This window comes from Falco naumanni, chromosome 17 (genome assembly GCF_017639655.2).
Source record: "Falco naumanni isolate bFalNau1 chromosome 17, bFalNau1.pat, whole genome shotgun sequence".
Lineage (NCBI taxonomy): Eukaryota > Metazoa > Chordata > Aves > Falconiformes > Falconidae > Falco > Falco naumanni.
In genome coordinates this window covers 1,686,469-1,711,741 of record NC_054070.1, presented here as the reverse complement: position 1 = coordinate 1,711,741, position 25,273 = coordinate 1,686,469, and the positions used below count along the sequence as shown (strand labels likewise).

Here is a 25,273-nt window from a genome sequence, read left to right as displayed (position 1 = left end):
ATGGGCAGCATTAAATACAGTACACACAGCTTGCAACTTCTATTTTCACTGGCAGCAGCATACCTTCGGAAAGAAACTTTGCAGAGTATGGTGGAAAAGGTATGACTCTCCCTAGATAACCTCCTCTTCCTAGGATTAATATATTTTTAGGCAATGCGGCCACCCAATCATAAAAAACGTAGCCTGATGTATGCACTACCGATTAAAAGAGGAGAAGCTGAAGTACAGCTGCGATTCCCCAAACGTATACATGTGGTACCCAAATATTTCATTCAAAAGTTTTCATGCCACTGTACGTTGTGTCATAGCCTCACATCTCAAGGCACAAGCTAGTTTTTACCTTCTGGTGATTAAGAAACTTCTCCTAGAAACTGCTGCCATATGAGCACTGTGTGGGTTATGACTGTCAGATTGATCCCAGTTCCCCTGTAAAAACAAACCCAGACTGCCTCAGCCACTACTGCAGTTCCAACCCTTTTGCTCCATGCTCTCTAGCAGTGACATCCTAGCTAGAAAAAAACACCCGTTCACATAGCAACCCTCTCTTCCTTCCCCTCAGTCTCCCAGATTTTATTCCAATGATTCTCCCAAGAGTCCCCAGACTGCTGGGATTCGGTAGAATGGTCTGTAATGCGTTCCCCCTGGTTGGTTTTGGACTGTCCAAAAATTCTGCAACCTTCTGCTTTGCTAGGACTTCACCCAACATCTGGAAATGAGTAAAGGGCCAAATCTGCTAAGCAGCAATCAAAAAATTGACCAGCCCGAGTTTGACATGGATGCTGCTTTGTAACGCTCTGAAGAGCGACCAGACCTGCCTGCAGCTTTACAGCTCTGGCTCAGAAGCAGGAGTAACTTAAACTGGGACTGCTGGAGAGGTTATAGCCTCCGCTACCCAACCCACAATCACTGCACAAAGTACCTGACTTTTCATGAAGCAGCTTCTGAGTTACCACAGGTGCCCAGCAGCTGAAAATAAGCGAGTGAGTGCCAGATGAGTACTGTAAGTGACAGAAACTCAGTAGTTATTTCATGAGTGACTCACTCCCTCATGGAACAGGCAAAAGGGACAAAACCAAAACAACAGCTAAATCAAAGGGCAGGCAAACAATAACCAACCTTTTCTGTTGCCATCATTTGTGCACCAGTCCTTAAAGGCAAGCAAGCATTGCCTATTACCTTTGGAGATGCCTTCCCAACTAGAAGGATCAAAACTTTTTTGTCCCTTAAGACTTATTTTTTGTAAAAATTTACTCTTCTGTTCCATCTGTCACTCAGGAGGAGGAGAGCGCTTTTCGTGCCCACTTCCCGCCACCTGCAAACACTAAAGAAGCTCAACTGTGGCCAACGGTTTGTTTCACCTACTGGTAGAGGTCTTCTTGACAACTTCTAAATGTTCACTCACACTTAGCTAGTATCTCCCTTTCCATTCTGCACTAGACACAAAGCCATTGCCAAAAAATACACTACATTCAATGAATTGGGTTAATCACCGAAAAGATGGGATTGGTGTTCATCCAGCAGCATTTTGCAGGTACTGAGGTAAAAGATACACACATAACTGAAGCCACAATACAGGTAATAAGACATTGGCCTGAGGTTTAGACTTATGCTGCACCCGGTGCCTCCAAAGAGAAGGACAACGCAAGCTGGAGGCTCAGAAACACCACTTGTAATTTAAAAGGTTATTTTCAAAATACAGCTTCATAGCTATAAATAGCAAAGACAGCTTCTCACCCAGCGAGTACACAATGGTTCTTAGTCACAGTGGCCCAGATACTGGAGAAAGTGTAATTTTACCTTTGATGAACGCCACACAACATTTGGGACCACTGCGCACTTCAAACTAACCCAGTTTGTAAGACAGGTCTTAGGTTTTGTAGAAGTAGATGCCGACTCTGACAAATTAAGTCAATTGACTTTGTTAACCCTTCCATTACTTAAAAAGATATTTGCTTGTACAGACCAATTCTCACTTAATATTAAGTTCTTTAACCAAAGGAAAAAAAAAAAGCCTATCCAATCTTTCCTGCAAGAAAGCAAACTCTTTTCAATGCGTAGGGTTTCTTCCCTCACTGCATGGCTGTTTGGTTTTACAAATATTAAACGAGAGCAGACAGTTACTATGATCTGCCCTCTATCTCATAATGTTATGTTATACTAAAAGAAGTCATTAAAAAAATCCTCATACATACAACATGCGTTTCATTTATCAACCAGCCCTCTGGGGACCCCCAGCCTAACTGGACCTCAGCTGACACTTGACCATAGACAGTATCATTCCCCAAGTAATATGAAAACAAACATATTTTGGACACCTTCAGTGACAAGCAACTCATAACAACCTCTTCAACCACGATAACAGACATTTTCATCTGATACAGATGTACAGACTGAGGACGTACACGCACAACAAAACTGCCAGCAAATCAGTGTTTGTTCCATTTGGGCATGCAAGTACATCTCGGTACTCCTTGGTGTGGTCCAGAGATAGTCCTGATGAGAAAGCGTTGATACATCAATGGGACACTGAAATAAAGTTTTTATTAAATTCAAAATAAGGTCAACCTGCCTTCCTGTCAAGTTTCTGAAGAAACACTTCATGTCAGAGACTTGTTTGTACAGCTCTCATCTGCTCGACTGCTCACTCGTCTAAAAGCTCTTCCCAGTACCAAGCCCTAGGTGTTACTGTTCAATATGTTACCTGACACTTAGCCCCTACGACAATTCTTTACGTATACAGAATTACACTTGCAGCCTCCTGTCAATATATGGCTCGTCATATACCGAAGAAGTTTGACCTTGCAGATATAATCGCCCATTGTCTGATGAGTCTAACGCACTTCATGATACACTGTTGGCCAAGCACCACATTACGTACATCAGCAAGATACCTGGGTATTTCTGAAGAGACCATCAACAATCCCGGCTGGAAAGCCCTCACGAAGTCATCTCAACTCTACCTTACCTCTACCTGCCTCAGGTTCAGCCTTCTTGCTTGTCAAAATGCTTTCAATAACCAGCTCTCTGCCTCTCACCAGCGTCTATATGATTCCTTATTCATTCAACTGATAATAAATGTATACGTGCTGTATGGGAGTCTACTTAAGCAGCGCAACTTATCCGCTATTGCCATACCGAGACCAGAAAAAGCCAAAACCAAAACACGGCCGAGCCATTACAAAGCTCACTGCCTCGCCAACTGAAGTCCTATTCAACCTGACAGTCCGTAAGCTCCTATGCTCTTTGCTTCGCAACTTATTTTTGGAACTCCAGAACAAAATGAGTAAATATCACTGTCCCTTGTTCACCGACAGCCACGAGCAAGCGAGCTTGTGAACAGACCTTTTAAAAGTCCCAACTGCTTCAGTTCAGTACTACCAGCCCAGCAAAGAAGAAAGCCTAATCAACTCAATTACTGCCCTGCTATTTGTGCTATTAAAGCATTATTCCTTACAAACACACATTATTTCCAGATGTTATTCCTGGACTCTGCTTTTCCTACTCCCGTTGCTACACTACATGCTTAATCTACGAGATCTTGAGCTAAGGAAATTTTCTTCCTGAGGCTGGCCTGGATTCAAATCAGATTCATTTCACCGACCAGACGCAGCAATCTGGGCCACCGATTTGACATGCCCTGCTGCACTGTGCACCGGTCTCCGGCAGCAACAGGTCCCCCCGTAGCGCAGGGTAGCGGCTTCACGCGCTCCCTTTGCTTCGTAACTTATTTTTGGAACTCCAGAACAAAGTGAATAAATACCACTGCCCCTTGTTCACCGACAGCCACGAGCATCCCGGCGCGCTCTGTGCAGGGCAGCAGTCACCGCAGGTGTGAGCGGCACACACCTTCCCGGTCAGCGGGGCCTCCCGGGCCGCCGCCGGTGACCACCTCTGCAAGGTCCTGGGCACGCTGGGCGAGGGCTGGGGGAACCCGTGCTGCTGTGGGGACGCGGGCGAGCTCCGGCCCGGAGCCCCTCGGGCAGCTTCAGGGCAACGCCGGTGCGACAACACGGCGGCAGCGCAGCCCCCCGGCACGTCCCCAGCGCAGCTGACCCCCGGCAGCCCCCCAGCACGGAGGCAGAACTGTCCCAAAATCAGCCAGCGGCCACCAGGCCGAGCCCCCGGGCAGCCCTGCGGGAGCGCGGGCACCGGGCTGCACCGCCCCGGGGCTGCACCGGCGGGACGGGGCTCGGCTCGCCCCCCCGGCGCTTTGTTTACGAGGACCCGGCGCGGCGGCCCCGCTGCGCGCCCCCGGCCCCGGTGCAGAGCGAGCGCTGCCGGCAGCGGGGCCTCGCTCGGCGGCGGCCCGAGGGAAGGGGCCGCTGGGCCGCCCCCCGCCGCGGGCCCGGGCTCCCGGTACCTGGTGCAGGGCTGTCAGCCCGTCCACGTTGGTGGTGTTGATGCGGGCGCCGCGGCCCAGCAGGCGCTTCACCTCCTCCGTGTCCCCGCTGGAGCAAGCGGCCAGGAAGACGGCGCCCTCCTCGAAGCGGACGCGAGACCCCCCGGCGCCGCGGTGCCGGCCCCGGCCGCCCCCCCGCCGCCACCGGCTCCTGCTCCGTCAGGGAGCCCTTCCAGCGCCGCAGCTGCTCGGCCCGCCGCAGCCGCGCCGACTCGGCCCGCTTCCCGCCCAGGTGCTCCGGCTCTGACATCGCCGCCGCTGCACTGAGCGCAGGGAGCGCGCCGCGCCTCAGCCGGGAGCGGGGCGCAGCGCCCCCGCCGCCATCTTCGCTACGCCCCCGCCGCCGCCGCCGCCGCCGCCGCGCCCCGGCCGCCCGCGCCCCGCGGCACCCCGGGACATGTAGTCCCGGCCGGCGGCGCCGCACCTGCCCGGGGCGGGCCGGGCTCCCGGCGGCCCCCGCGCGCCCTCGCCGCACCTGGCCGCCGCCCGACTACAGCCCCCGGCGGCCTCCGCGCGCGGGGCGGCCCGGCCCTGCCCAGCCCGGCCCTGCCCAGCCCGCCATGGCAGCGCCCGGCCCGCCGCGCCGCCCCCGCCCCGCCGCTCGGCGTGCTGCCTGCCCCGCGGGGCTGCGCTCTGCTGCCGCGGCGCCCGGCCCCGACCCCGCCTGCGGGGCCCGTGCGGGGGCCTGCGGGGGCGGCCTGTCGGGGGCAGAGGGCCAGGGCCCTCTCCACCGGCGGGGCGGCCCGGGGGCTGCGGAGCCGCCGGAGAGGTGCTCTGGTTCTTGCTGGGGCTGAGGCCGGGGCCCGGGCGGAGGCAGCGCTGTCCGGGCGGCACCGGTGCTGGGCCCTGCCCGGACGTGGTGGCGCCGCGGCCGGCAGGCCCCGCAGGCCTGGGCCTGGTCGGGGGCCCGTGAGCGGGCTCGCGGTGCGGGGCCGGGGCCGAGGTTGTAGGCCCGGCCGCGGCTGCAGGGCCGCGGTGCAGGGTCCCGGGGCTGCAGGCCCGCGGGCCGCTCCCTTCCAACTCTGCCCGCCGCGGCCACACCGCGCTGGGAACGGCCCGGGCCCGGTGTTCGGGTTGGCCTCGTCGCGCCTCCTCCGAGCCCCCTCTCGTGGCTGGAGCGGCCGGCTCAGCACCCCGCGGCCTGCCGGGCCCTGCTGCGCCGGGGCGCAGGATCAGGCTCTCCTGGCAGACAGCCAAGCGGGGTCTTCAGTGCGGGGTGTCTGCCCCGCATCTTCAGGACACTCTGTGTTATCGAGCTGCCGAACAGAGGGTTTTCCTCAAGCTGTTTGTTAGAGGAATCGCAGAACAAGCGCACCGCTAAATGGTTGGTAACAGATCCCCCAGACCAGATGGCATTTGCTCATCAGTCTTAAAAAACGCAGCAGTTTTCAACAGAGTTCCAGGGAAAACCCCAGGAACTACTGTGCAGCTCATCTGATATCTCTAGCATGCCATCTATTAGGACCCACGCTAATGAACAGGGACTGCATTAAGAGCTATTGAATATTCACAGAAATGCCAGGTCATAGTTCATTAGCAGTCTAAAATTGCCAAACTGGAGTTAGGAATTGCTAGTATAGAAATGGTTTAGAGAAGAGCAACATGGAAAAGGGCTTCACACAATGCACAATTTGGTATGGAGCTCCTAACAGCAGGGTAGTGAGGATGCTAGCTGTCGAGGTGGGTTTAAAAGCAACAGGACAAATTAATGACAGTTAATCAATCAAGAGCCGTAAATACAAAGTTGCCATCCTTGGTTGAGAAAGGCCTTTGGCTGCAGGTTGCTGGAGGCTGGGATCCCTCAGTACATACTTACACACTCTTGGCGCCTGCAAGAGATGGGGTGTGCCAGGTCATGTTCAGCGTGACCAGCTATCACCTTCCCGTGCTTTGTATTTCATTCTTCCCAGCAGGATCATGATGACAAGTGTGCTGGGTCCATGCTGGACCAGGCCTGGAGCTCCTCAACTTTGCATCTATTGCTTCAAGAATTTAATTCTGGCTGCGTGCCAGGCTGGCATGAGCCTTAGCTTTTGCACAGTGATGGGCACAGCCATGTTAGCACCTTCCTTAGCTGCAATGTGGTAATGGGGTGGGAGGCCACCACGTTTCCCCTCGGAATAGACAAGACCACCTAATGCTCCTGTGTAAACCACTTGACTGAGACTATCAGCCATTTATGTCTTTAAAACATGCCTTTTCTTTTCCTAACAGGAATTTTACCCATACATATCTGGAGAGTTTTCTGCATTTGTCTAGTATTCCTGGGCATCTGACTGAGCTTCTGGATGCCGAGAAGACCTGCACAGCCACCTCTCATGAGAACTGCCTGTAAATCACACAAACAGTGATCCCAGGACTTCTGGCATACATACCGTTGCTTCTGGGATGCAGAGCTCCTTTGCACGTGCACAGTTTGCATGTGCCCCCAACCTGTGGGATTCCCTCTGCACGTGGTGGGTCCGTACAGTGCCTCCCTGGAAACGCTGACTGTCATGTGTGCACTCTGCAAACTGCCTCCACTCTGCGGCAGTAGCAGCCAGAAGGATGGCAGCCCTATCCCAGATCTGACTTCTCTTGAAAATGGAATCTCTTTTTTTGTTCCCAGACAAAAGAGAACTTGGCTGGAAGAGGAGACTGTTGTCTGTGACTATGAACCTTTTGCCATCCTTCCATCATCTCGGGTGCCCCAGATCCCCGGCATCTGTGATTACAGTCCCATCTCTGCTTTCCTATGATATATTCCTGCAAATTCAGTCCAGCTCTGGCCTTCGTCCTATTTCATCAGTGTGTTTCTGAACAAAAATTCATTATTTCAGGTCTGCTCCCGGGCTGATCAACACAAGGATGCATGGATTGGCAAGGCATCTCCCAGAGCCTGAGCAAAACCAAGTGCTCAGCCATGTGACAACCCGGCACGATCAATCCGTACCCGTGTGTGCAGATTACGCTGCGTGAAGCTTAGCAGACACCGAAGCCTTTTGGAAATAAACCGGAGCAGGTAAAATTCCCAGCTCGAGCTTGCACACTGACCTGGCTTGGGAAGCTGGGAGACCTGCGGAGGGGGTCTCACAGCCCTTCCCACTCCCATGTCCCACCGCCGCTGCAACACTAGATGGCGTGGGGACCCACAGCACTGCCTGGCCCCCGGACGGCTCAGGCTCCCTCCCGGCGCTCAGAGGAGCTCCTGAAGTGACAGTTCTGGTCCTCTGCGTCCCCTGGGTCTGCTGGATACTGTTGGGGACATGGGCAGGCTGCAGCAAGTGAAAAGGAAAGGACAGAAAAAAATTCTTCACTCTGAGGGCGGCGAGGTGCTGGCACAGGCTGCCCAGAGCAGCTGTGGGTGCCCCATCCCTGGAAGTTCAAGGCCAGGCTGGACGGGGCTGGGAGCAACCTGGGCTGGTGACAGGTGTCCCTGCCCACAGCAGGGGGTTGGGTCTGGATGGTCTTCAAGGTCCCTTCCAAGCCAAACTGTTCTGTGATTCCATGGCAGCCACGGCCAGCCTCATGGTGCACAGCCCATATCTGCTGGGTGGGAAGACACTGGGAGGTGAGATGCAACAAACTTTGGACTCTGCCCTCCTGGAAAGGGTGAGGAGTGTCCCTCTGTCAGGTGGCAAGGCACCCCACCGTCCCTGCTGGGGAGGGGACAGGCCTGGCCCACGTTCACTGTCTGTGGATGGGGTTATGTATGTCACAAGCCTGACTGTCTCCTCCAGCCCCCTCCAGAGCAAACAGCCTCAGAGCAAAGACCAGAGCCAGGGTTTGCAGCCAGAGATCCTGAATTTTGGGATGCAGGGACCCTTTCTGAAGCTGACAGCCAGCTTTTAATACACCCACGCCAACTCCTTGGGAGGAAAGAAATAGGGGCATGTGGGCCTCCGAAAGATGCAAGCCCCTGCCTCACCCCTGTTTGAAACCAGCTGGAGGGGGCAGGACTGCCCAAGCCTGCTGGAGGCTGGTGTCTGTGGCACCATCTCAAGCACCACCTGTCAGATACATCCTCTGAGTCACTTGGCAGAGGTTTCCCAGCCTCCAGGGGAAGGATGCTCATCCCCACATGCTGTGGCGACATCAGCTCAGAGTATGTCTCTTAACTCTCTACAAGGCCTCAGGGAACCCTAGGGAAGGTCTGTGGCCATCACAACCAACTGCAGCAGGTGATGTCAAGGTGCTCGTGTCACCATCCTCTTCGCAGCGTGCCAATGTGCACCACGACAGCTGGCAATGCCCCGCTCAGGGATATGGCTGTACCCAGTTAACTAAGACCCCACACATTCCCTTCAGTGGGGCCCTGAGCACCTGGTTAACATGTCCATAGTGCCACCCATTCCTGGTGTCCCCGAAAGATGTGTCATGTCCTACACAAGCCGAGTCAGGACCCATCCGAGCTGCTGGATGGGCTATGCCCAGCAGCACTGGGTCCTTCAGGTCATGTCTGCTTTGTGTGCCCACACTTGGTCAGGGGCTGGGTTCACCCAGCAAGCAATGGCCGTTCGTGTGCATTGTGCACACCCGGCATGGCAGCATGACTCCTCTCCCGCTTGCAAGACAAAAGGCATCCTGGTCCTCCACCACCGAAACCTTCCCTGCACACGGGATGTGAGCAGCATGTTCCCCTTGTGATCCTTGTTCCCCTCCTGTGTTCCAGGCCTTGGTTCAGGGCCAGGAATTTCTTACCCACACTTCAGGGCAAAATTACTGTTGAATCTAATGCCAAAGTTTTCCAGGTCCAAAGGAAGCACCTCCCTGCTGCTGCCTCCCAGCCCTCCTCGCTTCCTCCCCATCCCAGTATTGTACTCCCAGCAAATGGAGCAGCCGGGGCTCCTCACCCATCCTACACACAGGCTACCTGCCCTAGGCGAGCCGCTGTGCCTCAGGATTGGGGAATGAGCAGGAAGGGTCTCATGAGCCCCAGAGCGCAGTAGACAGACTCTTCGTGCCACCCCTTTTTTCTTCGAGTAGAAAAAGGCCAGCCCAGGCAGAGGAATGCAAATAGGAGCTTTTGCATCTTGACCTGGCTCGACAATCCTGTCCATGGCCACAGCAATTAGCAGCACTGGAGCACCCAGCTTCTCTCCATCCTCACCTGGGGCTGGAAGATCCTCATGGAGCACAGATGCTTCAGGGACTACCGGGGCAGCGGCTCGGGGTGGGAGGCAGCTACCAGCAAAACTGTTCCCTCCTCCTGGCTTCTCCCCTCCCGGAGCTCCCTGGGGAGCTGCTCCTGGAAGGGGTTGCCTGTTGCTGGCCTCCGAGTCCAGGTGATGGAGCACTGGTGGACTGAATCTTCTTTGAATCTTCCAAGACACAAAGAATGCCTAAGAAAGGGAAGATCCTTCCTCTGTCTAGTGCCACTGGCACCTGCCCCTGCGTGGGGTTTGCTGGGGATCAGGGAGGGTGTCCCGCTCCCCTCCCTGCCCTGCCCTGCCTGATCCAGACGGGCATTTCCCAGGGGCAGGGGGAGTTTGTACCCAGCATGGTGAGAATCAGGCAGGGATGAGCACACAAGTGAAAGCCCAAATGCCAACCAGGAATGCCAAGTCCTGCCGGGGCATCTGAGGTGCCGCAGCAGCCCGTGTCTGGCAGACAGTTCTGTGTGGGGCTGTGCTGCCGGGCTTGCACGCAGGCTGCCCTTGGCTTTTCATGGTAGAAACAGCATTACCTGGAGCCTCAGCATGTTTTTTACAAGGTCTGGGGCCTTCTTGGGCTCCGTGTGGCCCTGGCATAGAAACACACAAAAAGGAAACGGCAGCTTTGCAGCCCAGCAGCCACACTTTCTGTAGGCTGCTCCTGGGGTGTTTGGGCATGGAGGGCACAGACATGGGGTGTGCGGGCACGGCGGGGGCTGCGGGACATCGGGGGGCGGGAGGCAGTGTCCCTGCTCCCGCAGACACCCCGGCTGCGTGGTGGCCGCAGCGCTTTGCACTTCCCACTGCTCAGAGCTGCTTTCACAGCGCCGCAAGCTGCCCCCAGCACCCCGCAGCGTTACCCCCTGTCCCCGCACCCGCAGTGCCATGGGGTGGGGGTGGGGGGGTGCCCGTCGGGCGCTCCGTACTGCCCCCTCCCCTGCCCCTTCTCTTCGCAACTGTCATTTTATTTGGAGGAAAACTTTGAGCGTAACAAAACACTGACCTCAATGTCTGATCGTTTTTACCGACGGCGCTTACGCTGGGCAACCGGCCTGCGGGTGCGGGGGGCCGCCGCGCTGATCCGTCCCGCCGTGGGAGTGGGATGCGGTGTGATTCACGGCGGCGCGGGCCCGGGGGGTCCCCGGGGCGGGGTGCCCGGGGACGGTGGCGGGGCCGGTGGCGGGGCTGGCCCGCCCGGTGCCCTCCTCCGGGCGAGCCCTCGGGGCGGCGGCCGCCGTGACATCAGCCGGGCCGGCGCGGAGCTGAGCGCCGCCGCCCCGCGACCCGCCCTCCCCCCCGCCGCCAACAAAAGCCCCCGAGCGGCCACCGGCCCCAGCGCCCTCCTGGCCCCGCTGTCACCCTGCCCGACCCGGCCGCAGGTAGGTGCGGGGCGCGGTCCTCACCGCGGAGTCCCCGGGCGCGGGCACATCTCCGTCCCCCCGGGGGGCTCCTGGCCCCCCGCACCCGGCCCTCCCCCGGCCCCTCCGGCTGGGTGCTCTGTGCTTTCCCCCCCACCCCCCACCCCCCCGCCCCGGGCACAGCCGCGGGGCGGGATGCGGGTCAGCGGGAGGGATGCGGGATGCTTGTCAGCGGGCGGATGCGGGGCCGGGGCGGCGGCGGGGGCACCGGCCCCGCCATGTGCCCGTGGGGCGGGCACGGGGGGCCTAGCGAGGCGCGAGCGCCCGCGCAGGCGGCGCCGGAGGCGGAAGCCGAAGCTCCGTCAGCGGCCGGGACCGTCACCGTGGCGGGGTCCCGCCGCGCCCCGGCCGCGCCAAGGGAGATCGCGGGGCTGCGGCCCTCGGTGCGCCCCGTCCCCTCGCCACAGCGCGGGGCTTTGCCCGCCTGGCCTGGCGGGGGCGGCGGGGGGGCTGTGCAGGGTCGCTGGGGCCTGGCTGGGCGCCACGGGCTTGGGCAGGGTCGGGGGGCGCTTCCCAGAGCTGCGGGCCCACCACGTGGGACGGGGCGTTCATTAGCACCCCGCAGAAACACGGGGTGCCAGCAAGGCGCAGCGCGGGTACCGGGAAGGTGCCGGCACCAGCGCCACCAGCCCTGGACGTGGCACCTCCCGGCTCTGCTGGTGGTGGGGCTGGAAAGGTGCCCTAGTGCCGGTGGCTGCCCCCAGCCCGGGCGACTCGGTGCTTGGTGCCACTGTACAGGCAGCGTGGGGTCTCCCTGCTCCCTTGGGCCCGTGGGCATCCCCTGCCCAGCCTCAGGCTCCTGCCTCCTGCATTGGGGCCTCCCTGCCGGGATGCCAGTGCCCAAACCCTGGTGCTGGAGCAGCTCAGCGCAGCTCCTGGATCTGGGCGGCAGCGCAGCGTGACAAGGACACGATGGATGGGGAAATAAGGGCTTTGCAAAGGCTAAAGTGTGCTTGGTCAGGTTACAGGGTTTGGCTCCTGCAGGAGTCGGTAACTTTTCTTAGCTTACTTGAAAATGCTCTTGGCTTTTGTTCTGGATAAAGTCAGGATTTTCTCTGAGGAACCCGGTTGTGATGGGCCACTTTCCAGTTTGTAGCCAAAGCTGGGGAGCGGTGTGGTCAGCAGGTAACGGCGTGCTGGTCCGCAGGCACGTCGCAGCTGGTGAGCACTTGCCAACAGCCGTGTCTGGCAGGTGGCTCAGCACAGTGCTGGCCCCTTCCCTGGCACAGCGAACCTGAAGGCTGCCTCGGTGCTGGCAGCAGGATTAATGCTGGACTGTGGTGCTTTGGTAGCTGCACAGTAGGTGAGCTGTGTGTGAGGGTCACTGTGGACCTCGAACCACCATGACTTTCTCCCCTCCTGTCATGGCAAAGCCCTCAGGGATGTCTTCTCTGATACAGCTGCATCTCCCGGTCACTTCTTTAATTGCTTCATGGTGATGCCCAGTGTTTTGCCACATCCCAGTGCTCGCTGGCCTCAGGACCCCATTCTCCTCTTGCTCACCAGTTCATCACTGTATGACCATCACAAATGACCTTCATTTACCCTTGTTTACACTGTCAGCAGCCCAGAGTCTCCTGGTGCCACTGCTCCACCCAGCTGATTACATGGTGGGGGGACAGGGGGGGTGGTTCTAACTTGCCTCTTGCAGGGTTATTTCCACTCGTGCCCAGGGGATGTGAAAGCTGCTCCGTGACAGATGCCATCTGGGGCAGAGTCCCCTGTGGGCCTGATTGCAGTTAACTGGTGTTGGACCCCTGATCTCCGTTCTGGTGACTTCCACATGGAGTTAGGTGTATCCCCACTAGCTGGTTCTTTTCTGCTCTGCCCACACACCTCATCTGTCTGGGTGCCTCCTTCAGATTTCTCCTCGTTTCATGGCTGTGCCAGCTGCTCTCTGAACTGGAAGGCAGTAATCAGACCCCAGGGCTTGGGGCTCCTACTCTAATTTCCTCCCCTTTGCCCTTTGACTGGTCCCTTTGCTGGGCCATGTAGTAATCCTGCGTGGACTGTTGTGAACATAGGAGTGGGTTTTGGGCAGCACTGATGGTCCTTTTCTGCCACCCACTTGTATTCACACTCCCACTGGGAAGGAAAAAGAACCTTTCACATGGGCCAGCATGAGTCTCAGTGATCTCCAAGCACAAAGTGATTGCTCTGCAATTAATTACCGTAGGATTTTAGTAGAATATCTGGGCACCTACATGGGAAGGGTTTTCCAGCTATTGCAGAAGCTCCAAGGATTGAGCTGGCATCCCGAGGGCTGCAGGTAAAGTTCATCAGAGCTTTAGAAGGGGGAGAAGGTGCTGTGCTCGGGGGGCTCCCGTGGTAGCGAAGCTGTGTTCTCACGGCAGCAGGTGCTGTTTAGCTCTGGCAGTTAAAACCCAGCTGCTCTCAGGCAGGTGAAGCAGTGGTTGTCAGCTTTGTGACACGATCACGCCGATCCTTCAGCCCGCTCTGAGGAAGGGGCGACTGTGTATTCCTACTGCCTGATGGCTTGGCTTCAGCTCACTGCTTTCCCTTACAGCCCGGGTTTAGATGACATCCCAGATCACGAGGACATACTGGTTCCATACTGGTTTATGCCTGGCTCTTTAGAGTAGCTTAGACTGCCTCCCCAGCTGGTGCAGCACAAGCCCATCTGAAACGTGGGTGAGTCTGTGGCTCATGCTTGACCTGGAGAGCTGTGCTATACTGTGCAAAGCCAGACGTCAGACACCGAAATTAATCTCCCAAAACAGTCAGACTTGGGTGGTCCTGCGCTTGTGTCTGTGCTTCCCAGCGGTGCAGATGTGGATGAAGGGCTGTATCTTGGTTTTTTGAGGCCTCTTGCCTTATCCAGAGCGGATGATGGACCGGCTGCGGGGCTGAGCCACGCTCGGCGCAGGCGCTGCTGTCGGTGGGGCTCTGGGTGCGTTTGCTGCACAGTTGTGGTACGTGGGATGTGGAGCTGCAGGAGGGAGGAAAGTATCTCGGGTTTTGGCAGCCCTGGGTGTGTCTGTTGCCTATAGCTCGGTGAGGTCTCTGGCTGCAGGACAGTCACCTCCTGTTCCTCATTCTGCATGGGTCTAGTAGTCATTTGGAGAAGTGCAGCTGTGCTTGTTGAGTGTTGCAATTGGACAGAGTATGGTGCTCCTCCATCGTGCGAAGTACTCCGGAAAAAAAATATTGAAAGGGCTGCAAGCTTTCTAACATACCTTAAAGTAGTCATTAAATAGGGAATTGGGATGATGGGTCTTTTCCTTCTGAGACAGTTGGTACAGGTCCCAGGGTCTGTGGGCAGGGTGCTCCTTTTTTTTTTTTTTTTTTTTTCCTGCTGATACCGACCTGTGGCATAAACTGCTTTTTGGTCGCTTGTGTGTGGCCTACTGGGCTCCCTGCATGTGCTTGTGTATGTTAAAGGGCTAAGACAGAAATCCCAGCAACTTAAACCTCATCTCAGGCTTTATCTGTGCCCAGCTGTGAGCTATCACAAGCTGATGTGTCCGTGGGACAAGCTCACTTTCATGGCCTCTCCCCATGGAAAATCCATCCTGCCATGTGCCAGGAGGTCTTGCTGGGATGTAGCTTTGCAGGGGCTGCGTCTGTGCTGCCGGGTGAGAGTCACCTGCTGAAATCACAGTGACATTGTGCAAACTGCATGGAGGCACCTGCAGCCTTCCCATGGTGGATGGAGGAAAATAAGCAGCAAAAAGGCTTGTGGCAAACAAACATCAGATGAGCTTCACCCTGCAGCACCTTTTCTCCTTCCACAGACTTACAGACAGCTGAGAGGAAGGTGCCTGCACTGCTGATGTCTCGCTTGGGGCAGATGAACCGTGCTGTGCAGGACGAAGACAGCCTCTGTAAAAGGCTGTAAAGGGATAAAAAATTCACTGCTGCTGTAAAGGGATAAAAAATGTGCTGTGGAGGCAAAGGGGAGCAGGGGGCTCCAAACCTCGCCAGGCGGTTTGTCCCAGAGCGGAGTGCAGATGCCCTGACTGTGGGGCAGGGAGTGAGCGAGCACTGGGGCTGGGGGCTGCCTGCCTGAGGCTGCCCACCGCAGTCAGGGCTGGTGGGACCCTGAGGTGGGGTCTGCCAGCTGCCGGGTTTGGAAGGGGATGGGAGACCCAGAGAAACTGTAGCCCGGGCCATGGTATTCCTGGCCGGGGTCTGACGCGGGTGGGCGTGGGGGCAGAAGGGCTGGGGGCTCACGCCGTGCAGGGGTCCTGCTGCCTGGGCTGGCAGGGGGATGCTGCGGGATGTTTCTGCCCTCCAAGGAAACTCCTGAACCAGGGGAAAAACAGGCTCTGGAGAGAATCGGTTTGTGTCCTTTTAAGGCCATGAAAAGGCTGGGGCTGGAAGGGAGGGATTTGGCAGGGGCTGCGGTGGGAAGCCCAGCCTGCAGGGTGTTCAGAAAAGAGACTTCCCGGCTGCTGTGATGACACCCCAGACACAGCTCCTTGGATCCCTGGGGCCAGCACAGCTCTCCAGGCCCTGCTCCCGGCACCCTCTGCAGCTCCGGCCACCTGTCCCACGCCGAGACCCCCTGTGCATCCAGGGGCTGCAGCCGGGATGCACTAGGGCATCCAGTGCCTCTGCACAGCCCTGCTGGCGTGTCAGCCTGACCCTGCCCTGCTGCCTGCCCTGCTGGTGTAACCAGGCTGAGGTCTTTCCTGTTGCCTGACAAAATACACTTGCACAGGGAAGAGCTCGACTTTCCCGTGTACTGGGAGATGCCCATATACTGGGAGGTGCCATATTCTCACTGTGCCTGTGAGTGGACGGTTTGCAGCATTTCATCGTCCCTGATCCCTCTGTTTGATGTTTATTTGGCCCCCAGTCCTGTTGTGTTTAGCATCCATCTCCCTGGCTGCCTGCCGGGCACGGCAATGCCACTGACCCAGCTGCTGGGTGGGTGATGGGGGACCCAACGATGGGCATCCAGCTGCCTGACGTGACCCAGGGATTCAGAGCTGCCACAAGGAGCGGGCTGGAAGGTTGTGCCCTGGCAGACCCAGGTCCCCTTCCCCACAGCCATGCAGCTGGGCACAGGGAGGTCCTGCATGTGCTGTGGGGTGGCACACAGTGTAGTGTGGAAATGTATTTGGTGTTGGGGAGCTTGTCCTGCTGCTTTAGCTGTGCAGGAGTTGGGAAGCACCCAGCTGTGCCCGCAACGGGGGGGTGACTTCTGCTGCTTGTCCCTGCCTGGGAGCAGGATGGAGAATTACAGAAGTGTTGCTGAGGAGAGGCCTCCTCCCAAGCTGCGTCTTGTCCCCATTGACCTTTCTTACATTGTTTGGCACCACCAAAAAGTGTTTTCTTTGCAGCAACCGTAGGTTGCCTGTTAGGTCCTCCTTAGCCTCCTCTTGGCCACACTGAATCAGTCTGCCTCCCTCAGAACCTCCTTGTAGGGCTTTGTTGCTTGAATGCCCTGGGGTTTATGTTGGCCTGGTGTTCAAAAGTATCAAGACTCCTCTGGGTTGGAGCTCTGCTACTTGTGTTAGCTGCTCACAGTATATTGGGGTTATCTGCAAATTTGCAGATCAAGGGGCCTCTTGATCAAGTCTCATCAGATATACGCCAGGAAAGAGGAGAGAAAAATAGAAGCATTTATATCCTGCAAGGAGCTGCATGGTAGCTTAGGTTGGTGCTCAGGTGTCTGCCTTGCATGTGCAGCTGTGTCCCTGGGGCTGCTGATTTCCCAGGCTCCGTGACTGCACCTGCAGTCCTGGGGGAGTCTGAGATGCCCGAGTGTGGGGGGAACCTCTGAGCAGTCGGCCAGGCAAGGCACAAGTCAGTGATGCTCTGGGGACAGGTGCCAGAGCCTGCTGTTTGGTGTCAGGGGTCAGCTCCTGCCCATGGGGCAGCCCTGGCTATAGCCCTGCTCTGTGGTGGCAGGAATGGAAGAGGTGTTTGGGGAGGAGAAGCTGGAACTGTTTCCAGCCGGGGTGACAAGCTGTGTGCTCTCCAGCAGCAAGGGTCGGTCACCCTGGCCATTGCTGCCTTGCCCTGTTGAGAGGTAACGGCAGGGCTGTGGTCCGAGGCGGTGCCAATGCTGCGGGTACCTCTGTAAGCGCCGTCTCCCATCATTGTCCCACTTCCTCCCTTCTGCTGGCGCAGAAAGGAGCTGTGAGGTCCCACAGCTTCCAGGGCAGGGATTTCTGCTGCTCCTGGCTGGCAGGACCAGTGTTCCCTCGGAGGCAGCTGACACGGCTGGGTGCTGTAATGATGGGTCCTGTGGGCATCCCAAGTTCTGCTGCTTCTACTAATTACCAGCCCCGTGAGTCTGTGCAAACAGCAAATATCCGTGGGTGGTCTCTGCGAGCGCAGATGTGGAGCTGCTGCTGCAGCACAGCTGGTGGGTGCCTGCTCCGGCTGCCTCGCTCTGCCCACCTCTGCCTCCTGCCTGACCTCCTGCCCTGACGCTGCTCCCGCCTCTGCTTCTTCTGCAGGATGCCAAACTGGGGAGGCGGAAAGAAGTGTGGCGTCTGCCAGAAGGCAGTGTACTTCGCCGAGGAGGTACAATGTGAAGGCAGCAGCTTCCACAAGTCCTGCTTCTTGTGCAGTGAGTACCAGCCCTTCCCTCACCCCTCCTGCCCCCCCTTCCCGGCTCTCCGCCGGCTGGGCGCCCTGTCACGTCCTGTTTATGGGCTGTGGAAACTCCTGAGGGTTCCTCTGCCAACAGCCCGGCTGCGGGAGCCGTGTGGCAGGCTTTCTCCTTTTCTCCAGACTTGGAAGTTAGTTGTGCTGAAGGAGCACAGATCATCCCAGGACACCCGGGGCTGTCAGAGCTGCTCAGCCAGCACCCACGCCAAGATGCAGGCTGTCCCTGCACCGGGGGGGCTAGGCTGAGTCCTCTAGACTGGCTCCAGATGTTCAAGACTGGAGCATGAGACGGGGACTCTCCAAACAGTACTGGCAGGAGGCGGCACGTCCCGTGCAATCCTCTGAGGTGATGTTAGCTTTAGTTTTCTAAGTGGCTTTGCCGCTCTAAAAAAGGTGGTTGAGCCTTGGGAACTGGTGTGGGATCTGCCCCTCTGTCCCAGGAGATGGTGGGAGGAAGATGTGGTCCTGTCCTGTCCCTTCTGCTGATGGAAGGCCTATGGTGAAGGGCTAAAGCGTCACCTCCAGCCTGCCTGCAAATCCGCTGTTGCGGAGGGTGTCTCTGTCATGTGTTTGAACCCAGGTGTCACCTCAGGGAAGGGCAGCAGGGCGGGATCTGCCTGTGGGTTAGCTCTGTGCAGAGATCCCTTCCTCTGCTGGCTCTGCAGGATCCTGCAAACTCTTGGGTTCATGCTGCGGGTCCCCAGACACCCTTCTCCTCCCTTTGGGGACACCAGGGCAGCCGTGCAGGGACAGGCGAGCAGTGTTATGGTGCTGAGAGCAGCCCCTTAAGCCTGGGGCACCCACATCCAGGGAGCGGCAGGGCCTTGGAATAAGAAGGTGACCACTGTCCTCAGCCTGTGTTTTACTAGATTTCTGTCTCCTGCCTCTGAAGACTGTCACATAACAGAACTCGTGATTCTTGCGGGCTAACAGGAGTGCACACATTGCCTGTCCCTGCTGCTGGCTCATCAGCACATCGCATCTGATAGAGCAGCAGGAGCAGAAGCGCCTTCTCAGAGCTGCCCTTGCAGCAGGGCCCCACGGAGGTTTAATGTTTTCTCAGCTGGTCCCTGTACCCTGTGCCCAGTCTCGCTGTCCCGCCGCAGCAAGGAGCGCAGGCGTGCTCTCTCCCATACAGGCAGTAAGCAGAGCTAGTGTCTATAAACACGCACACAGCTAGAACTAATCTCAGTAGACCTATTCCAGTAGGGAAATACCAGTGTCCTCACGGGGCTGATCGCTGCTGTGCTCCTCCGTCTGCCTGGCACAGATACTGGATACTTCTTGGCCAGCCCGCCTGGGCTGCGGCATGCACAGATGTATGCAGATGTGAGAGAGAGAGAGGCTGCTGCTGCGTCTCTGCTCCCTGCACAGCGTGAAGAGTGGCCAGCAGCTCTCATACGTGGGAGTTTCCAGGCTGGAAACCTTGCTTTGGCTCAGGAGGACTGGGGAGGGGAGCTGTGGCCAGGCTTTCTGCGGGCGGGCAGGGTCTGGCAGGCTGTGCCCTTGTTCCGTCCCTTCTCTGCTGCAGGAAGCCGTGTTTCCTCTGCAGCCTTAGATAAGGTGGGTAGGGAACGTTACCCCCAGCTCTGCCAGCTGTTACCATCCGAGTCTGTGTCAGCGGAGGACCTCCGTATGGGGACCAAGATCCCATTGCACGGCATCTGCCCTTCCCTGTGACCCCTGTGCATGCAGCTGGATTGCTAGGGAGAGCGGCTGCTGTGCGATGCTGGCACCCAGAGCACGGGGCAGGCCTCCAGGAGCCACGAAATCAGGCAAAAAGCATTGCTTTGGGAGGGGAGTACACGACTGCCGTGGGGAGGAAGGTTGTCCCGTATCAGCTCATGGAAGCGGGTCCCCAGGGAGCGGTCCAGGGCCACCTACAGCCAGGGCTTCTGTCCCTGTGCTTTGCAGATGTACATGATCACACTCCACACGTACCCCAGCAGTTCTGCCCGCCCCGGCTGCGGGCTCCTTGGGTCAGGCTGTGGCTTGCGTGCCAGCCCACAGTGCTGCCTGCTGTTCCCAGTCCTGTGCCACAGGCAGCGGGTGATGCTGAGCTGCACTGAACTCCAGTGCTCCCAGCCTGCTCCCCAGTGCTGGGCTTGGGCCTCATCAGGGAACTTGAAGCCATTATCTTGAGGGGAGAAAAAACAAATGCTTTCACCTGATCTGCCAAAAAAAATAATTAATCAAAGGAGCCAAACCTACCACAGTGCATTAGAACTGGAGATCGGCTCAGGGAGTGACTTGATGATTGACTCTGTGGCATCGATCCAACTGAGTCAATAGTACATGGCAGAAATGTACTGTAATGAGGCTGTTTGGCCTCTGAAAGTAGCAGCAGCTCTTGTCTAATTGTTTTGTGTGGAGCAACTCCACTGCTCTTAGAAAAACAAAGGGTCCTTAACTGAATGAGCGCGGCATGCTGGAATTTGTGCAATGCAGTAAACCCGGGAGCTGGGGGCTGATTTCTAGGAAGCAGACCAGGAAGGAATATTTCTGCTGCCTCTCAAAGCCTCTGTGGCTCATACAGACACTCTAAAAGCTTAGGTTAGAGCTCCAAGATCATTCACTCCCACCCCCAGGACGAAGGTCGTTACAGGTCCGAGTGGAAGTGCCTGAATTCCCCTCCAGGAGGGTCTGTCTGGATGCTGTGTGTTCCTGACCAGCCTGGGGTAGTGCAGGCAGCCCTGACAGCAGCCCGCCGGCACTGGGACCAGTTACCCAGAGCTGCCTCTTGTCAGCAGGGACACATGCTCCATCCCTGGCTGCTGCCGTGGCGGGACAGGGCAGCCCACAGCCAGGGCAGGACCCTGCCAGATCCTCCATAGGTGGCAGGAGACATTCTCCTTTCCACCTCCCTGTCCCAGCAGTGGCACACGGGCTCTCCAGCCCGAGTAGAAGCACCATATTTAGTAACCGGGCCGAGGCGGCTACCTCTCGCCCCCACGCTAGCGCCGGGGTCCGTGCTGCTCCAGGAGGAGAGCCGGCTGGGTTTGCATTCCTGGTGAATACTGGTGATACTGGTGAAGGCCAGGAAACTTTTCCGCTGGTGAAGAGGCGCGTGGGCTGCCAGGAGCCGTGACACTGAAGGCACGTGAGCGGGCTGGGGGAAGGCTGTGTCGCAGCTGTAGCAGGATCTGTCCCGGCGCTGGCTCCGGTGCTGTGGGCTCTGGCACGGACGTGAGGGTCCTGCACCCGGGCAGGTAAACACTGGAGATGGCCGAGAGCCCGTCTGGGTGCTGCTCACCTCCCGCTCGGCCTGGCTGGGCAGTGTGTTCCAGGAGGGGTTTGGAGCCCACGTGGAGACTGAGATCAGAGCTGAGACCGGAGTCAGCAAAGCCTCAACATCAGGAGAAGGGTCCGTGTGGCCCGAGCCCAGCAGCAAGCTCGAGCTCTGGATGGGCTCAGCTGGGACCCTGAGCCTGGCTGCTGTCTCCTCCTGTCTCATCTCATCCCATATTGAACCCCAAGGCTTGAACACCCAGCGGAGATAGTATTCCTCACCTGAGGCCACGCTCTGCACACCCCCTAACCCTGGCATGGGCCAGGGGTGGCACGTTAGCATGAACTCTGCTGTCGTGGCCTCGGGGGTCAGGGGAGCAAGCTGTGCACGATAGCGTAAGATGCCAAACACCTTACGGTGCCCCGCCGTGGGGACGGCCGCAGGTCTGCTTTTAGTCTGTCTGAACACAAGGGAAAACATTTGCTTACGTCGCTTTCCCCCGAGCGCCTGTCGCTGCGCATTTGCCACGGACCAGGAGCAGGGCAGGGATGTCCAGCCCTGAGCCTGTGAATCCTGCCGTGATTTGTAGGGAAATTTCAGCTCCTCCCTGGTTTAAGTGCGTCACCAGGGTACCAGCATCAGGAGGGTTAACAGCTTTTTCTTAGTATCAGCCTTGTAGCTTTGGTGGTTGCTTCCTTTTAAAACCTTTTAAAGCCAGACACTGTTCTTGTTGCGATCCTTATCTCCGCTGTTTTGCATGCACTCCCTTTTGCAAGGATGTTATCTAGGGTTCCCTTACTCCTTGAAAGCCGAGCTGTGCTACCCCTTGTGAGGACTTGTTTTCTCCAGCTAATTAGTGAGCTCTGGATAAGCAGGCTAATGGCTCGGCCTTCCCCTCTTTTCTAGTGGTCTGTAAGAAGAACTTGGACAGCACCACTGTCGCTGTGCATGGAGAGGAGATCTACTGCAAGTCCTGCTACGGCAAGAAGTACGGCCCCAAGGGCTACGGGTACGGGCAGGGAGCAGGGACCCTGAGCACCGACAAGGGCGAGTCTCTGGGAATCAAATATGAAGAGTGAGTTTAAGTCTTGTTTTCGAAACTGAGGCTGTTGTGGGCACCTTCTCCCCCACATCTGTCTGCTTGTGACGCTTGGCTGTGTAGCCCGTGAACTTGCAGCAGTGTCTGATCTGGGGAGCGCCGTGGACTGTCCTGCCCTTCTGCTCCTCGGGGGGAAACCGCTGAGCCCCGTCTGCTGGGTGGGATGGGGCTGGCTGGGACACGTCCCTGTTGCTGGAACACGCTGCCCATCCCCTCCTGGCACGCAGCTGTGAGGCTGAAGTTTCCGTGGGGCTCAAAGCGTCATGCCTGAAGCTCCAGGCCCTTCAAAACTGGGTTGAGATGTGTGATCCCATAGCTCTTCTCTCCTCCATCTGGCTTGTGCAGCCCCGATCATGAACTCCCTCCCACCCACAGGGGCCAGCCCCACCGACCCACCAACCCCAATGCCTCCAGAATGGCCCAGAAGGTCGGAGGCGCTGACGGATGCCCTCGCTGCGGCCGGGCGGTGTATGCAGCCGAGAAGGTGATTGGAGCTGGAAAGGTAAGAAGGGGGATGGTGCGGATGGGGCATGTGTGTGGCAGGGAGACCTTCAGAGGAGGTCCTGACCTGAGCCACGGGCTGCTGCAGGGTGGGCTGGCAGCGCCCCCAGCCACAGCGGGGCTTGGGGTCCGGTGGCCGTGCTCACCTGGCAGCCTGGCACCAAAAGGAGACCCTGGCCTGTCTGGAACCCAGGTTCTGCAGGGTGCATTGCTTTTACAGGTTTGTAGATGGGAGAGAAATACGTTTTATATTAAACATTCGGAGCAGTGCTCAGCAGAGGTCACAGCGGACGTCCCTGCTGCTAGATGTGGTGGGAGGACGAGCAGTGATGTGGGCCATGGCCGCTGCCGCTGCTAACTGAACAAGTGCAACGTCCAGCGAGCCTTCTCCGCGCTCTGCCGCGGGCTGGGATGGATCCCAGTGCTCGGCGCTGCCCGTAGGCAGGGCAGGGTGCCCGGAGGTGTGGGCGCGGGCTCGGTGCATCTCGGGCTGTTCTGCTGGTGGACCGGGGCTGCTCAGGGTCACGTGTAAGGGACACGCTGCCGCAGCCCCGGCACTTCCCGCGTCAAGTTCATCCCTCCGTGCCTCGAGCTGCGGCCTCGTCCTAGCCCAGCTGTGGGAGCCCTCTGTACGGCATGGGGACACATGTGGCTCTGTCAGCCCTGGGAGGCTGGGTGAGGTCCCTGCCCCAAAGCAGCCTTCCCTCTGCGGTCAGGTACGCGTGCAGCACTTGCCAAGGCAGCCAGCTCAGGCGGCGTGGCTTTGTGCCACAGGGGACGGGATGGCCGTGCTGGGAGAGCCTCACCACCTCACTGGTGATGCTGGGTCGCTCACTGACCTGTGCTTCGTCCTCCCTTGGGGCTTCTGTGTTTGTCCTCAGTCCCCAGAGCAAGGAAAGGAGGCCTCTGGTCAATGGAAAGGGTCTCCCAGCATCATCATACCCTAGCGCAGAGATTGTGATGGACACGCTGAGGGTCAGCCCAGGGTCAGAAGCCAAACTCACCCTCAAAGTCATGATCTGGGCTCCCTGGTAGGCTGCTGGCCTCGATGTCTGTGGGGAACCAAAGCCGGCAAAGCAATTACACTCAAGCAAACCCAGGGAGGATTCCAGAGCATGTGTTTCATGTACTAATGTTTGCTGGATGACTCCATCAGCTGCCTCCTCCTCCAGCCCCCGAATTTCACATTTTTATTCCAAAAAAGGTTTCTTGTTTTCCAAAATGTTTATTTAAATTCCTCTGTGATCAGCTCTGGCTACTCTAGGTCTGCTCAAAGGCTGTGAGCTCATTTATCCCCAGAGGACTGGCGGAGCTCTGCAGGGGGGGTTATTTTTAAACACTGGCTGATTTCTGCATTCTTTAGTATCTGTTTGCTGCCTTCCTTGGAGCTGGAGTGTGTAGGGGCAGGTGTCCCAACCCTGCTGCCATGCCCGAGGCTAACGTACAGCAGCAGTGATCTCAGCGGGGTGACTCGGGGGATTTATCCTGCTGCTCCAGAGAGGACAATCTCCAGAGAGGGCGGTGATGGCTCCTTACAAATTATTGTACAAATGATTTCTGCGGGTGGGGGCAAAAGCTCTCTGAAACCAGATCAACATGGGAGCAGTGACCACACCTGATGCTTCCTCCCTGTACCTCCCCCCGGGGCTGGGGGGACCACTCGTTCTCTGGAACCTTCAGCCCGTTCAGACTTCTTTGCCAACCACTTTGGGTGAGGAACAGAAAAGTGACCGCTTTGGGTAGCCAGAGCATCGCTGCCCTGTCCCTGGGCGCTGTCTGACCGGGCTCTGCTCCTCTCCTGCAGTCCTGGCACAAGTCCTGCTTCCGCTGTGCCAAGTGCGGCAAAAGCCTGGAGTCCACCACCCTGGCAGACAAAGACGGGGAGATCTACTGCAAAGGTGTGTGCTGCCGGCTGGGGAGGGGGGGGTGGGGCGCAAAGCCCCTGCATCCCCCGCAGGGAATCAGGACTGTGGCTGGGGGAGGTGGTGGCCCCAGTGGCTGTGTATGGGGACCGTGCCTCTGTTCGCCCAACAATGTGGCAAACCCCATCCTGTTCAGACAGCGCCTGCTTCGAGAGCGGGACCTGCTCGTGTTCAGCTGCCGGCTTTACCCATCTCTCCCTTTTTGTCCTCTGCAGGCTGCTACGCCAAGAACTTCGGTCCCAAGGGCTTTGGCTTTGGGCAAGGTGCCGGGGCGCTCGTCCACTCACAGTGAGGCAGCCAGAGCAGGCTCTCCGCTCGCTCCGGGCTCATCCGTACCAGCCTGTGCTGCCAACCCCTCCCGCACCCGCAGGAGCATCCTCGCCGTCATCGATAACCACCCGCTGCTTCACAGCACGAGCCCCTTCCTCCCCGCCCTGACCCAGTGCACCCCCAAACCATGGGAGTCCCAGCAGCGTCCCCAGGGGTTCCTGCCAGCGCAGGTGCCAGCGGGGAGACAGCTCACCCCCCGCCGCGAGGCCTGTGTGCCTGACACGTCCTGCTCCGCGTTGCCCATCCCGGCGGGATGCGTGCTCAGCCGTGCCACGCCGTGTCACTGAACGAGCAATAAACATCGAAGCTGACCCACACCCGCCTTGCCGAGGGTTTGTTGGGAGCGCGGGGGGTGACCAGAGCCGGGGTCGGGAGGCAGGGGGAGGACGGGCAGTGTTCGCAGTCGTGGTTTGCAGTTGAAGCACGAAGGCAGGGACCGCTCGGTGCGATGTGACGTGGCCCAGCTGTGGCCAGCCGAGCGCCATGGGTTGGCTGTGCCAGGCTCTCCCCCTGCTCCTGCGCTGGAAAACTATTTCAAAAGCAGCTGTTGATGCTGGGAGGCCCAGGACAGACCTTTTTGGGTGTGTTGGTCACGCAACGCGTGTGCATGCCCTATCAAAACCCCTATCAGTGCTTTTACGTGGCGCCTCTCCAA

General features: G+C 58.0%; 2 protein-coding genes and 1 long non-coding RNA gene across 4 annotated transcripts in view; 1 reads left to right on the top strand and 2 right to left on the bottom strand.

The window, feature by feature from the left end:
• PPP1R12B (protein phosphatase 1 regulatory subunit 12B) overlaps positions 1-4,733 on the bottom strand; it is a 124,331-nt gene extending 119,598 nt beyond the window's left edge. The window contains 2 exon segments of the mRNA XM_040616460.1: positions 4,361-4,541; positions 4,543-4,733. Coding sequence (XP_040472394.1) covers positions 4,361-4,541; positions 4,543-4,649 — 288 coding nt within the window. The 5' untranslated portion in view covers positions 4,650-4,733.
• A 1,172-nt stretch (positions 4,734-5,905) lies between these two features.
• LOC121098616 lies at positions 5,906-10,727 on the bottom strand. 2 transcript variants are annotated; one of them, XR_005831304.1, is made up of 4 exons: positions 10,535-10,727; positions 9,489-9,720; positions 7,433-7,653; positions 5,906-6,228 (listed from the first exon to the last, which is right to left on the bottom strand). It is a non-coding gene; the product is annotated as an uncharacterized LOC121098616 (long non-coding RNA). The 2 variants fall into 2 exon arrangements; XR_005831303.1 differs by having other exon boundaries at positions 5,906-7,653; positions 10,535-10,723.
• Positions 10,728-10,806: 79 nt separating this feature from the next.
• Positions 10,807-24,935, top strand: CSRP1 (cysteine and glycine rich protein 1). Its single transcript, XM_040616833.1, has 6 exons — positions 10,807-10,910; positions 17,384-17,496; positions 21,673-21,841; positions 22,241-22,367; positions 24,171-24,264; positions 24,504-24,935. Exons 2-6 carry the CDS (start codon positions 17,385-17,387, stop codon positions 24,578-24,580), a joined length of 579 nt encoding a protein of 192 aa, XP_040472767.1. The 5' UTR covers positions 10,807-10,910; position 17,384; the 3' UTR covers positions 24,581-24,935.
• The last annotated feature ends 338 nt before the right edge of the window (positions 24,936-25,273 follow it).

Coding starts and splice junctions, on each gene's coding strand:
- CSRP1 (XM_040616833.1), top strand. CDS start 17,385: ATGCCAAACTGGGGAGGCGGAAAGAAGTGTGGCGTCTGCCAGAAGGCA. Junction 21,842..22,240: donor CTGGGAATCAAATATGAAGA/GTGAGTTTAAGT, acceptor TCCCACCCACAG/GGGCCAGCCCCACCGACCCA. Junction 24,265..24,503: donor CGGGGAGATCTACTGCAAAG/GTGTGTGCTGCC, acceptor TGTCCTCTGCAG/GCTGCTACGCCAAGAACTTC.